The following is a 14,528-nucleotide window of genomic DNA, read 5'->3' as shown; positions in this document are numbered from 1 at the left end:
AAGTAAGCTCTGTGTGACTGCTAATTCATTTGCTTTGTCAGTGCTGAGGCTCAACCTCAAGTATTTTATTTTATAAAATTATATTATCATAAATCTTCAGAAAAGAGTTTAAAAAGAAAATGGATGGATGGATGGATCAATCTACGACAGCTTTATTGTTTCTATGTTTCAAGATGGGGACATTTAAAAAAAAACAACTTAATTTAGATTGAAATATTTACTGGACTTTTTCCATTGATTTTACCAGTCAAATATAATCAAATATCTTTAATATTTGTTTTTTGCAGATTAAACAATCCGTTTTGCCCAATGAGTTACTTTAGACACATTAAAGGCAATTTAGTTATGTTTTAAACCTGAACCCTGTGTTTACATATGTTCACGTGTAAGTGATTCATGCTTACCAAAAGTTTTGGAAATTACATGACATTACACATCATTTAGCAGACACTTTTATCCAAAGCGACTTACAGAATGAGTAATAGCAAGTTTCAGTACGACAGAATTAGACTAAAGCAATAAGAGCTAAAACATAACTGGACAAAAATTGTTTCATTAAAGGCAGAGCTGACCAAATACACTGTGATTGATTGGCTCATTGAATGAATGCATTAACTATTGAAATGAATTAATGGAGTTGACTGCTGCCATATAAAGACACATGAACTATTGTTGATAACATTTAAAGGTAAAAGCTGGGATGTAACATGCCTTAGCTTAGCAACCTCGAATAGATGCTCTTGACTCGTTATAAACTACAGATTGTATGACAGGGCTTATAATGCATTATAACTACCTGTATTCATCTATACAGCCTTCAACAATCAACTCTAGTAAGGACTTAATAAATTTAGTTTTGGATTTGAAAGTAAACTGACCAAATGGATGAAATAAGTGCACTTTATCAGTACTTTTTTTTTTGCTTTTTTAGCTTAAGATTAACTTTCTTCTGGTTGATTTCCTATTCTGGAAATACCCTTAATACTCACCATGTCTTAATGGATAACTCTTCATGCATGCATTGTTTAACACAACCACCCACTATCCAAGACACATATATACAACATCTTTCAACATGGGCTTTATTGAGTTCGATGTAATTTAAGATTTTACAATGGCATTCTAAGACACAAACAGATCATTGGACATAGTTGCAATCTTTAACTCAGTGTTCTTTATGACCAACAAGAATGCATCAGAGATCTAACTTTTTGAAAATATCCTCTTACTTTGCATTTTCTTGTCTAGTGGCAGTCCAATAATCTTAATAAAACACAATGAATGACAGTTCACATCAATGCAACGATGGAGTTTAAGGCCATTTGAAGGGGCACAATTATGCTTTTTACACTAAATATAAATAATGTTTAAAAGCCATCAATTCTGTTTTTCTTAAATATGTTCCTAAGCTAACATACTACTCTAATCAGTTTAAATACCTAGCATATATATAGGATCGTGCCAATGCTGTCACACTTTCATTTGTGCCTCCTTCAAGAAAATTTTGCCACGCAGAAATTCACATACATGCACACACACGCACACACACACACACATATATATGCACACACACACATATATATGCACACACTCACATATATGTAGGAAAAGAACTTGTTTCAGTGAGGGCCAGGACAGCAGAGAAAAGCCTGCGAGCAGCTTCTTAATGGGGCATACACTAGAAAAATATATATATACTGTACTGGAATGTATGAGAGCAGACCTTGGCTAATAAAATGCTCAGGACACAAGCAGTTAGACAATGATGCTCATCAATAGTCAATGCAGTTTGGTTTATATTTGGTGGGATCTCTGTTCCAAAGGTTACCATCAGAAATTCAGAAAGAAAAATCCATGGAGATGCACAAGATGGATGGAAAGTTGACACTGATGAAGAGAGATGAGTCCTGTTGTGACGATCAGGCACAGCTGATAGCTGGACAGTGACAATGTAGCGATGGCCGATTCACATGGTAATCCAGATTTTGTTTTACTCCCTGGGTTCCATAACAGGGATCCAATCTACAGCTGAACCCTTCTTTGATAGAAGGTGAAAAGAACTCAGGTCATGCTATTAGCTGGAGACACACAATCATGATTGACATACCAGCAGTGGAGGGGTGTCACTAGGAACAGGAAGGAGTACACCACTCCTTCCAAGTAAATCTATCTAGCTGGCGGTTGTCAGTGCGTGAAATGCCAGACGACACGACACTCCTCCAACTTCAGCTTTAAATTAAAGATGGGAAGATGTTTAGAAACAAAGACGGGGGCCTTCCTCTCCCCGTCTCTCGTGGACTACATGTGACTGGCAGGTGTGTACGTTACCAACGTGTGCGCGTGCTGAGGTGTGTTTGTGTGAAGCAGCAGGTGGGCCAGCTGTGACTGACACACGTGACTGGGTGCAGTGACAGCCGGGGGACCGCAGAGGAAGAGGTGGAGCTGGATGGAGAGGGGAGAGGAGGAGAGATGGATGGAGACTTGACAGATTTGAGGTATCTGGGGAGGACGAGGGAGGGGCGGACTGTGAAAGCGACGCATGGATAACTTGAAGTGAGCGCGTGCGAGATGGACTGCGATGGTTTGGGTGTCTACTTTCACGGTTCTACAGCCACTGACAGTTGTTGATTCGCTTAAGATGGTAAACAGACAGATCGTGACACTTTTCAAATCGAATCTAACTCAAATAACATCTGATGCACAACTGCGTTGGCTCCTCACAGACAGCTGCTTCATCGGTTTGCTACATAAATCTTCAAAAGGCTATGATGTTCCCTCTGGTGATAACGTGAAGTATTTCTGTGTCACTGATAAATGGATGATTTGAATAAAAGGTTCAAAAATAAGGAATGATTATTGAGTTAGCACAAAGAGGAAAACTACAGGAAAAATATTTTCCACTTTAAGCACATGATTAAGATTTTATTGCAAAATTAACACTGAACTGACTCGCACACTGTATTTTAACCCCCCTTGTATGATTATGGCTGCAACTCAAGATTATAAGTGATGCACCAACTGTGAAGTTCCGAGCTGATGACTGATGTTTAAAATAACTATTTGGCCAATTTCTGACACCAGTGTAATTGTTTTTTATTTTGTTTTTGTTGTTAAGGAAACAAATCTTAGTTACAATAACAAAAAAAACAACTGAACTTTTAAAGTGGTTCAGTCCTTCATTATCCTCATCTCTGAACACACACAAATGCAATCACACAAATTTCTGAAACAAGCTTTCACACAGCCTTCTTTCACATGAAAAAGAATCTTTTTTTTTTGTTGAAAATTAAGTGCTTCAAAAGCCATTTTAGACTGCCATACAAATACCTACTCCAGGAGGAGAACTTTTCAGTACTTAGAGTCTCACAATCTGATTTGTGAATGTGCTACTGGTGACTGCGACTTATCAACAAAGCAAATAGCAGCAAAAAAATCAGAAAGGTTACGTTCATCATCAGTCTTTTGCCCTGATTACTCTATTGTTTAGCTGACAGGATCATTTGCCACAATTTCCCAGCACCAAAGGTGTTTTTTTTTTTAAGTGTCAGATGAGTCCAGATCAGTCAGTTCAAAGTTTTTTAATTCACATCAAATTTATATAATTAAATTAAGAAAAAAAAAAGCAAATCCTCACAGAGAAGCTGCAACCAGTGTATTTTAGTCCATTTTACTCAACAGTCGACCAATTCTTACTGCTCTATAAACTAAAAATTGACAGTCTATAACAGACTGTAACGTAAACTGATACAAGGATATTATTTATATTAACATACTGTTTCCACTATTATAACTTATTAAAAGACCAGTTATGGATGCTTCATAAGGAGAAGTTGACAAATAAGTGAACAAACGCTTGCCTGCTCACAACTATTACTAATGTGTAACCTAACATGTAACAAACCACTTTGTAATTGTCCACATACTGCTTATAAATACTAAACAGGGGGTTAAAATAAAGCGTTACCAAAATGAAAACATCCAAATATCCAACCCTGAAGCCAGTTAAGACTAGAGAGTCTTTGATGCTGACTGTGGCTGTGACTGCTGCTGCTCTGTCTATTGTATGTGCTGCTACAGTATTTGCTTCATTCTTCAGCTACTATGTAGTAAACATGGAGGGTCTGAGGCATGGCGTCCTGCTTGTATATGTGTGTGTGTGTGTGTGTGTGTGTGTGTGTGTGTGTGTGTGAAGTGAGTTAGACTGATTCTGAGAAGTTGCCACACACAGCGGTCTGGCACTCAGAAGGTCAACTAAACACAAACAGGATAAAACCAAGGCCAAGTACGACCATAAAACACACATCAGCGGGGGCAGAGGGGTTTTAATGGTTCACAAATCCAAACCCAAATGCACCAGCAAACACAAACAAACAGAGGAGCTATGTTCCCATCAGGTTTTTACTTTAAGACTCCCTAAAATCTGTTTTTCATCCATACAAAACCGATAAGCATGAAGGACAGAAGGACAGGACGAGACAAAACAATAAGCGTGAGGAGGAGAGGATTATGATGTTATACTATATGTGTCGGTGATCTGGCAGGAAATGGGAACTACAGAAAGGGCAGGTGCTACATCCTCCCCTGCTTTCACTCTCCATATGGCACATACAAAGCTATTGTAGAGCCGTCTGTGGGGAAGAGCAACAACAAGCTACAAGACAAAACGTAGAGCAGCTCGGGCCCCACAGCGCTCCGACTCTTTATATCAGACAGGACCGGAGTCAGTTTCAGCCTCTTTAGAGTGCGATTATGGGAAACCAAAATTTGTTATAACTAATACAAACATGAGGGAAAAAAATAATACAGGAACCAGTGGAGAAAAGAACAACTGGTTCAGTGAATGAAAGAAAAACCTGTGACTTCCTGTATAACCACAGAATTTTCATCAGGGTGGAAGAAGGTGAGCAAACAGTGACTCTTCCTCTTTTCCTTTTTTTTCTCAAAAGTCCAACAGCATTTGAGGATTCCTAGTCCTCTGTGGGACGTGTGAGGGGAAAACAAAAAAGAGTAAATATCATCAGCAGTTCTGACAAGACAAACAGGACCTTCATTTTAACTTCTGTTGTGTGTCGGTTGAGGGGAGTGAAGGAGGCAGGCAGGAGAAGAGTGATAGGAAGGTTGTCGAGGGGCTCTTGCTTCACAGACGTTTCTGGGCAATGAGAGAGCCCACGACCACCCCGGTCACCAGGGTCATCCCCGCCAGCAGCCACTTCTTAAAACTCTCCTGAGACCTCCTGCTCTCTGCCGCCGCGTCCTGCCCGAACATTTCGGCAAAGCGCTCCTGGCAGAGATTAAAAAAAGAGAGAGAGAGAGAGAAAAAGGGAAATGGTTAACTTGAGTATTCTTTGTTGGCTCTGTGACACATGTTCAAAAAAAAAAAATAAAAAAAAATACCACAGACATTCCCTGAAACTCCCCTTTCAAAAGCCACCAGATGGTTCAAGGAGTCAGGTAGATTCCCTTTTGAAAAGGTCTCTAGGCCCAAGACAAGCAGATCACTGCTCAGCCACCCACAGGTGGGTGTCCATATGACTGGCACAGCCCACACATGTGGAAATTTCCATCCACCGCAGCAATCACCCAGGTAAGGCAACATCACGACTAACAAAAACCCCAAAAGCCACCTGCATTGATTCTTAGTAAGAGCAAGATCTCACATCATGCACATAAGTAAATGCATCTAATCCGGCTTTGAAAATGTTTTGCATCCCCTCCTGTCAATTCTGCAGCACATTTCTGTAGAACCGTTGTTGTTGCTGACATTCTTTCCCACCGTTGTCCTCACATTGCCAAGCCTACATTGCCGCCCACTGAAATCATTTCCTGGAAATGAACTGCAGAGCACGCAGTTGTCATTTCTGGCCAAAAGGGGGGGCGCCAGTCAGAATCCAACACAACAAGCAGATCAGCTGAGCTGGACATGGCCCACTGAGTCAGTACTGATGATGTTCATGCTGTTCACATTTAGGAGACATTAAAGATCAACATCTCATTCTGAACAAATGTGAACTAATTCAGAGATTTGCTTATTAGTTTGGGAGGTGAGGGGGTGTTACTGGAAACTCAGCTGAAAAAGGAGACAGGAAGAAGAGAGTGAAAGAACAGGGGAGTTATCAGTGAAAGAAAGAGTGCAACAGAGATTGTTGTTGTTGAAATGCTAGAAGTGAAGGGGAGGGGGCTGTTACTGGAAACAGAGTAATAAAGTATGGGGTGTTCTAGCAGTATTTAAGTCGAAGGACCCGGGGAAAGCCAGCTGAACAATCACAGAACCTGACCCTGAATTCTGTGTTGACTAACCCACAGACGAGATGGGAAGAGAAACTCCACACACAATCACGTGCATGACGACTGGGAAAAAAGCCATCATTAACTCAGTTCCAATACAAGTCACCAGGGCAGAGCCTCTATTTTAATCCAGCTGAGCTACAAGGATTAATGCATGATAGATAGTTCTGAAAACACACTGAAGAGTCAGAGTAGAGATGAAAAGTCAACACTCAACTTTTATTTAATGGATGATCAAGCGGTGAAATCTGAATAAATACTATTTTGCATTTTAAATGCTGTAATGCTGTAGCTGTAACCTGAACTCAGGTGGCACCATCTGTAGATGAAGCACAATACTATGCCACCCCTAACCCTAAGCAGATAACACATATTTCCCTTACAGATCTGTGACTGGAACCTGATATAAGCCACAGAAACATGTCGCTGGTATTCGCTGAGCAGTGTGGATGTGTGTGTGTAAAGGCTGTGTGAATGCAGCTCAAATGTGAAGGACGAGATCACTATTCAAAGACATGTAATGTTAGTAAAGGCAGTCCCGGGGGAATGATCCAATATCCAACCAGGATTTTGATCCCCCTCTCCCTGCGTGAATCTCTGCAAATTAATAAGCTTCTGTATCGACTGGATCAATAAGGAAATGAAGCGGAGGGTGCAACAGCTCCTCCATGCCCTCAGGCAGGGCTGTAGGGGTGGGGCCAATCAGAAAGAAAACCTGGCAGCAAGTTGGCAGGGTAAGTGAGCCTGTGAATGAGTGAGTTCATGGTATCTCTGAGTGGAACAACTCAGGCTTTACAGAGACAGGAATGAAGAGGCCGAGGGGTATCATTCCTGAGTTTTAATTCATTCTGACTTCTGTGTGAACTGTGGAGTCTCATTTCTTTCACACCCCAGTTTATCTTGTCGCCTGACGCGGTGACATCATCACCCTTGAACCACTGCAAATTGAAGGTTGAACCATGAAACTGAGCAGTTCTCAGAAAACAAACCAACAACAAGAGTGCAAGTTACAAAATGATTTCATGCTAACGAGGGTCCTGAGGAGATTAAGCTTGGCTTCGTTCGAATATTTCTAAGAATATGAAGCCAGCCGACATGTAAGTGGAAGATAAGGGAGGGAGATGGTGTGCTGATGACCTCACTTTTGTGGTGTGCGCTACATCCTCAAACAGAAACTGACTGGCTGCTCAGTTTATATATTATCACAGCAACAACAAATATACAATGGTGGTAAACTGAATATAGCAACATGCATACTTAGACGCCTGTTACACAAATATGTCTGAAAGCCTCAGTTTGGTTATATTCGACTCCTTGTTAGCCGTCCCTGAGAGCTCCAGTGTTGTCAAAGGCTCAGAGAGCCACACTGTTACACTGATGGACAAGTTTCTTAGTCATGATGTCATTTAATAGCTGCTAAACCTCTATGCAACTGAACAGGTTTTTTTTACTACACAAGAAGTCAGTGTAAATGGAAAATGACTTGTGTAACTTTAACTTAAATTTGTCCTTTGTGTAACCTTTGGATGACAGAGCGAAGGTGGCAGGTTGGGAAAAACAAACAAACAAACAAAAAAAAACTTTAAATAAGTTTATAAGTATATAATTCACATTCACCACTTTAAAACAGTAAATGTGCTGCGCAGCAAGTTGCGCTGTACTACCACTGACAAGGATTTTTAAAACAGCAAAGAGGAATTCTGTTTGTTACAACCACTAAACATTTTTGCTCATGGACAAAGTTCTGCTGAGACCACTGCCTAAAGGTGCTCTTTGGATCTGAAGAGGACTTTGTGGGCTCTAAGAGGACCTAGCTGATCACATAGTAGCTCTTTTCATTCATGGTTAAGCTCTAAATAAACAGAAACAGGAAAACACACACACACACACACACACACACAGTGCAAAATACTTCCGATTTTCAGTGAACAAACATTTTAGAGAAGCTTTTACAGTTGTGATGAGTCAATGGGCAGAATAGGGGTTGGTAAATATATAACTCTTTCTTGACGCAAGAATTTTTCCTTGGACTCAATCATCATCATTCCTCCCCTCTTACTCAGAGAAATAGTGTGGCCTTGCATACTGGCACTTTGACCCCCTCGACCAAAGCCTTATTAATGACTACGAGGAATAAAAGAGACTCTCTTTACTCTCAGCTCAAGAGGAAGCTGCCAAGGAAGAGTAAATGTTTATCTTTAACCTCACCTTGACTTCCCTCAGGCCTTGATACAGCACATCAACATTTACAGAGAAGATTAACTGGCTTTCTTTCTGGCTTTCAAAGTTAACATTCAGTGTTACTAACGACACAGGAAGGAAGGATAGATGGAAGGATTCACAGGAGTCAAAGTGCGCTCAAACACACCACAGAGTGTGTGTAACGAGAGGCTGGGTTGAAATATGTACGGTGTGGAGCAGAACTGGCCTTAAGCATCACAAAGACTGAGCTGAATTAAAGTAAATAAGGTGCAGTCAGCCACAAGGGATTAAATGGTCTGAAAATAAATGACACGGTGTGATTTCACAGTACTGTGCATAATGTAAATGAGTCAGTGTTTTCTTTCCTAATAAAGACACAGACTGACACTGCCTATCCCTTCCTGTGAGGTATTTCAGATGTTAGCAATGTGGGTGTAGAGAGCTACTACAGCACCTTGTGATGATGACAACACCTGTAAAACTGACAAGTCAAGACATGTTACGTTCGATAGCAAGCCATCCATAAAGAAACACTCTGTACATAGCGGAATCTGGCAATACAACGCCTATCACAGGACAGGGTGCACGATGCAATATATTGCGATATACTGCAATACTGTAAGCAAGGTGACACACTGTTGATACATGCTTTGTGTTTTCCTGTCTCAGTTGATGTGAAATGGCTGAAGTTTAGAGGACTGCTATCTACTGCTCAGGGACTTGAACACAACACAAAATGAATCACTGACACAAATCTTTGAATGTAAACTGTTCATTTAAAATCAATAGTGTTTTTGAAAACTGATACAGAATTCCAAAACATAAAATGACAACATTTAAGTGTATCAGTATTTTCTTATACCCCTAATATAATGATTACATGGTAATAGAAGGGGACGCAAAAGTTTAACATTACCTTTTCATGCTTGCATATACAAGTACTGTAAACATTTTAGGCAGGTATGAAAAAAGGCTGTAAACTAGGAATACTGTCAAATATATAAATAATATTTGTTTATTTTTACCAATTTACAAAATGCAATGTGAGCGAACAAAAGAAAAATCTAAATCAAATCAATATTTGGTGTTACTCTCCTTCCTGCCTTCAAACCAGCTACAATTCTGATATGTATACTTGGACAAAGTCAGGGGTTTTGTAGGATTATAGTCAGGTGTATGTCCAACCAGTTACACCAAACAGGTGCTTATGATCATCAATTTCACATGCAGATTGAAACTCAGTCATTAACTGAAACAGAAACAGCTGTGTAGGAGGCTTAAAACTTGGTGAGGAACAGCCAAACTCTGCTAGCAAAATGAGGTTGTGGAAGACAGTTTCATGTCACACCGTGGCAGGACACAGCACTGCAACAAGACACAAGGTAATTACACTGCATCAGCAAGGTCTCTCCCATACAAAGATTTCAAAGCAGACTGAGGTTTCAAGATGTGCTGTTCAAGCTCTTTTGAAGAAGCACAAAGAAACAGGCAACGTTGAGGATTGTAGATGCAGTGGTCGCCCAAGGAAACTTAGTGCAGCAGATGAAAAATATATCAAGCTTATTTCCCTTCGAAATCAGAAGATTCTTTTACAAAACAAGATTGTCCAGCAGGGCCATAAGCTCAGAACTGGCAGAAACCAGTGGGACCCAGGTACACCCATCTACTGTCTGGGGAATTCTGGCCAGAAGTGGTCTTCATGGAAGACATGCAGCCAAAAAAGCCATACACTGCATTCACTGCATTTTGTTAATTGATGAAAATAAACTTTTCAACACTTTCATTTTTAAAAGCAATCTTGGTTTACAGCATTTTTTAACACCTGCCTAACACTTTTGCACAGTTCTGTACATTTATTAGGGATCTGAGCATTTAGTTGACTAGTTCTTTAAACATTGCTACCCTTTGTACCAGAAATACTCGTCAGTTATTAAAGTAATTATTAACACTAAATATTCCAAGAAGCAGATGTTGGACCCTGTGGTGACCATTAGCCTGTCCATGCAGTCCTCAGTGGCTTGAAATTTAGGCTTAGCTGCTGCAGTACATATTTAAATTACATAACAATAGACTTTACACTGCTTCATAAAAACAAGCATCCTTTACTAATATTAACAACGCTGGTCAACTGTTGTGTCTAAGATGCTCAGGAAGAATGTGATTAATGGTTTTAAATGGCTCTAAGATTTTTTTTGGGCAACGTTTAACCTCAGTTAAATTGTGCTCAATTATGACTGTTTTATGAGTTTTCTTGCTTGCAGATTAGTTGACTAGTCTAAATTTAAGCTTTCTGTTTAAACGTCAGGGAAATTAGTCATTAAGAACATCCCTAATATTTATATCCTCACTCATGATTTAATGGATGCGAGGTATGAAATGACAAATTTTCTCTTTTATCTGATAATATTAATATCCTACTTACTGAATGTCCAAATGAAATAAAAAATGTAGCAACAGAGATAACACAAATATGTTAGTGACAGCTTGCAGTTACAGGTTTTGTTGCAGCAACCAGAGTACATAATGGCTTAAAGGATAAGGCTGGTGGTATGTTATATTTTTGTTACAATCAACAAATCACATTTAAAGGTCAATGCAAACAATGTGTGACCTTCCAGCCAATGGTTTTACCCAAGCTCATTGTTTCCTACTGTGTAACTATGTAAATCTTTGAAAAGGTCACACCTATATGCATTCGTTTATTTGAATGGCTAAATAATTGGATAGAAAAGCTGGTCACTGTAGGGGGGCAGACGACTAGTTTTAGCTGTGGATTAAATCACATTTGGTGTTACAGCGAGTATTTCAGGCACAGGACAGTGTGTGTGTGTGTGTGTGAGTGAGAGTCAGAGTAATGAGGCTACAGGTCACCCAGTGCGGTGAGGACAGAGAGAGTGTTTCTAGCCCTTTTCTTGTGCACATGACATTTAAATGGACACTGCAACACAACCTTTCCATTGGTAGCACAGGTGTCATGAATGGTGCCAGCCTACATTGTGGTTCATTATTTGAAATATCAAATCAACTGATCTATATTTAGACATTTAACAATCTACTCCTCCACCTTTGCCCTAATCATCATCATCTGTTCCAATTGGGCTTTATTTTTCCATTTGCACATTAGTACCAATAATTGTAAATATCATACCAATAATTACTTTTCAATCAGTTATTACATTACAACTCTGTCTATAAACTTCATTTCTTCACTTGGGAATCAGAAGATCTATTTTGACTGTTACTTCAACACAACTGTGGAGTCTAGCTGATTTCTTTTACCAGCATTACCAGTCAGCTCACTGTGCACATGTCAAGGCAGCACTGTTGCTTTGATGTGCTCAATCTCCACTAGTCCCACCTGGAAGGTAAACCCAGTCTTTATCTACTCTTTCCCTTTCCCTTTCACACGGTCACGCCTTTATTTCTTTATCTCCGCTCCGTTCCCACAGGAAATCATGTGCGAGGCAGCAGCCTGCAGAGCACCTTCAGGCCTTGTATGTTTTTTGGGGTTTTTTTTGTCTTTTACTCCTTCTCTATATCTTTAACTTTGTCTTTCTTTGTTAGCAGGGGAGAAAGAAAAAGGATGAGGGAAGGATTAGCTCATGAAAGCAAAAGACTGGATATAAGAGAGAAAAAGGGAGATAAATGGAGAAGTGGGCACAGGGAAGGAGATTCTGTAGTTGGTTACCACGGCTACCGGAAAGCAGCTGATTAGCGTGTGTGGTGTGTGCGAGTGTGTCTGGGCCTGTAGGACCATCCTGTGGCTGATAAATGGCCCAATACTACATGTGGAGAAAGGAGCATTTTAACGATCATTAGCAGCAGCTTCCCATTCATCAGCTCTGACTTGTTGGTTGCTCCGGTGTTGCACCATAACAAGCTGCAACACTCAAATGCCCTGATTGTGAAACCCTCTTTGACCACGACACACACACAAACACAAACACACACCAGAACAACACCTCATATCCTTTTCCTTTTGGTCAAAATGGGGTTGGAGACGAATTGAAATGAAATAACTTGGGTACACTTTGAAAGAGCACACTGTGTTGATATTAGTAATCCTATGTGCAATCATGATGTCACGCTCATGACTGCAAGCCTGTACAGAAATTAGAGGTGTAAGGAAACTGTTTTGTGGATGTGGTTAATTTTGTGTTGTGTTTAAACCCCCAACAGCTGTGTCATCTGTCTTCATCCTTTTGATTTAATGTAACAACATCCACTGGGGCAGGAATAAGTAAGCACATATCACTTGGGTAGACACAAAGAACACAGTATAACATAACAATATGAGCGTGTTCATCAGGTTTCTGCACACCAAAAATGTCACACCTTTGTGTGTGGGGAATAAAATGACAATGTGTTGCTTTTGGAGTTGTTTAAAACAGAGTGAATACTACAGTTTTGAAGCACGGCATTTGTAAAGTCAGCTTTTGTGAGCAGCTGACCTTGATCTAAGCTATTTTTCTGAGCAAAAACTGTGCTCTACTTAACCGGATGCATAAAGTAGCTCCTATTGCCACACAGTGGTTTAGAGACAGTTTTTGCAGCAGAAAGCCTCAGTGCAAGGAGTTTTATGAAGCTAAGGCAGCAGATGACCTGCTCAGAGATCTAAATGACCTAATCCAAACAGCTTCGGGTACATTGGATGAGGGTTTCTGATGTGTTTTGGTATTACATGGACCTGGATTTCCCTCTATACAACAGCTGTGTGTGTAAAATGTGATTTTTACCATGTAAAGATCAACTATGTTTATCCCCCCACTGAGTGTCTTTTTCCTTCCTCTGTTCTAGCTCAACTTGTGTTGAGCACTGTTATACTGCGATAAAGAAATAATTGTTTAAAATCCAGTACGATCTGCATTTCTCACCATTTTCTTGGACATTTTATCGACCAAAAGATGAACTTTTTAATAAAAAAAATAATCTACATTTTTATTGCCAACAAGAACACATGTTAGTTGCACCTCTGATATTAACACCACTGGGTTAGCACTCCATTAAAGTTTAGCACTCTCAATACCACAGAGGAACAGGTTTCTTTTAAAAGGTCAGAGTCCCACTGTCTCTGTGTGTGCACCATCTGAGCAAGACAGCTCGCCTTCAACAGACAAGGGCCGCTTTCTAGCAGCCCGCAGAGCACATGACGCTCAGGCCACACTGGCCACAAGCAGTGGTTGGGAACTGGTTGAAAGGCGCAGAGACGGCGGCTGTGACAAAACTGTGCTGACATTAGAAAGGAAGCTGAGGGTCCCATTCACGAGGCTCCAGAGTGTTCAGTGTTGTTCACTGGAAAGTGCTCGACTGCTACAGAAAGCTCACATATTAGAGCTGCTTCGAGAGAGGGGGGGGGGGGGGGGGGGGGGGAGAGAGAGAGAGAGAGAGAGAGAGAGAAAGAGAGAGAGAGAGAGAGAGAGAGAGAGAGGGGAAGAGGGTGTGTGTGCGCGCTTGTATATGAGTGTGTATGTGCAACACTCCCTCTGAATAGCAATGAGTTGACAAAAACAATCCAGATCAACCAGCTTTGAACCAGTCCCATCCAGAGAGAGGGGACGAATGAGCAGGTGAAGAAAAGTGGAATGCTAGTGAAACCGAGGGACATCATGCTCTGTGGGGAGTCGAGCACTGTGGGAAAGAGGCAAATAAATATAGAAATAAATCAGTAATGGTTTCTTTTTTTGTTTTTTTTGATGAGCGATTTGGGTAGGGTTTGGTATTTTTATTTTCTTAAACACATTTGATTATGTGTTTTTATTCTGGCCCTTGAACTGATAAGAATAATAAGCAACCAGGCTGTATTTTAAAAGAATCTACAGTTCAAATGTATTTGGGATTAAGGTTGTCAAAAGTATCAAAAAGCCATCCTATAACTTTTTTTTTTCTTATGCTGTGGCATCGAAAGAAGTATCAAGTATCTTAGCGTTTTAATAGTATTTTATCGAAGTTCAAAATTCTGGTATCGCACAATTTTATTTGGTATCCCTGTTCTTGATACCACACCCAACCTTGTGACATTTCAGTCATCTGATATACACACA

General features: G+C 40.2%; 1 protein-coding gene across 1 annotated transcript in view; it reads right to left on the bottom strand.

Moving 5' to 3' along the window:
* Positions 1-1,068: 1,068 nt before the first annotated feature.
* bcl2l1 (BCL2 like 1) overlaps positions 1,069-14,528 on the bottom strand; it is a 31,901-nt gene continuing 18,441 nt past the window's right edge. The window contains exon 4 of the mRNA XM_046396215.1: positions 1,069-5,281. Within this exon, the coding sequence (XP_046252171.1) occupies positions 5,138-5,281 (144 nt within the window). The 3' untranslated portion in view covers positions 1,069-5,137. The remainder of the gene's footprint in view (positions 5,282-14,528) is intronic.

Source organism: Scatophagus argus, chromosome 8 (assembly GCF_020382885.2).
Source record: "Scatophagus argus isolate fScaArg1 chromosome 8, fScaArg1.pri, whole genome shotgun sequence".
Lineage (NCBI taxonomy): Eukaryota > Metazoa > Chordata > Actinopteri > Scatophagidae > Scatophagus > Scatophagus argus.
The sequence above is the reverse complement of the archived record's forward strand: the minus strand, read 5'-3'. Positions and strand labels throughout refer to the sequence as shown.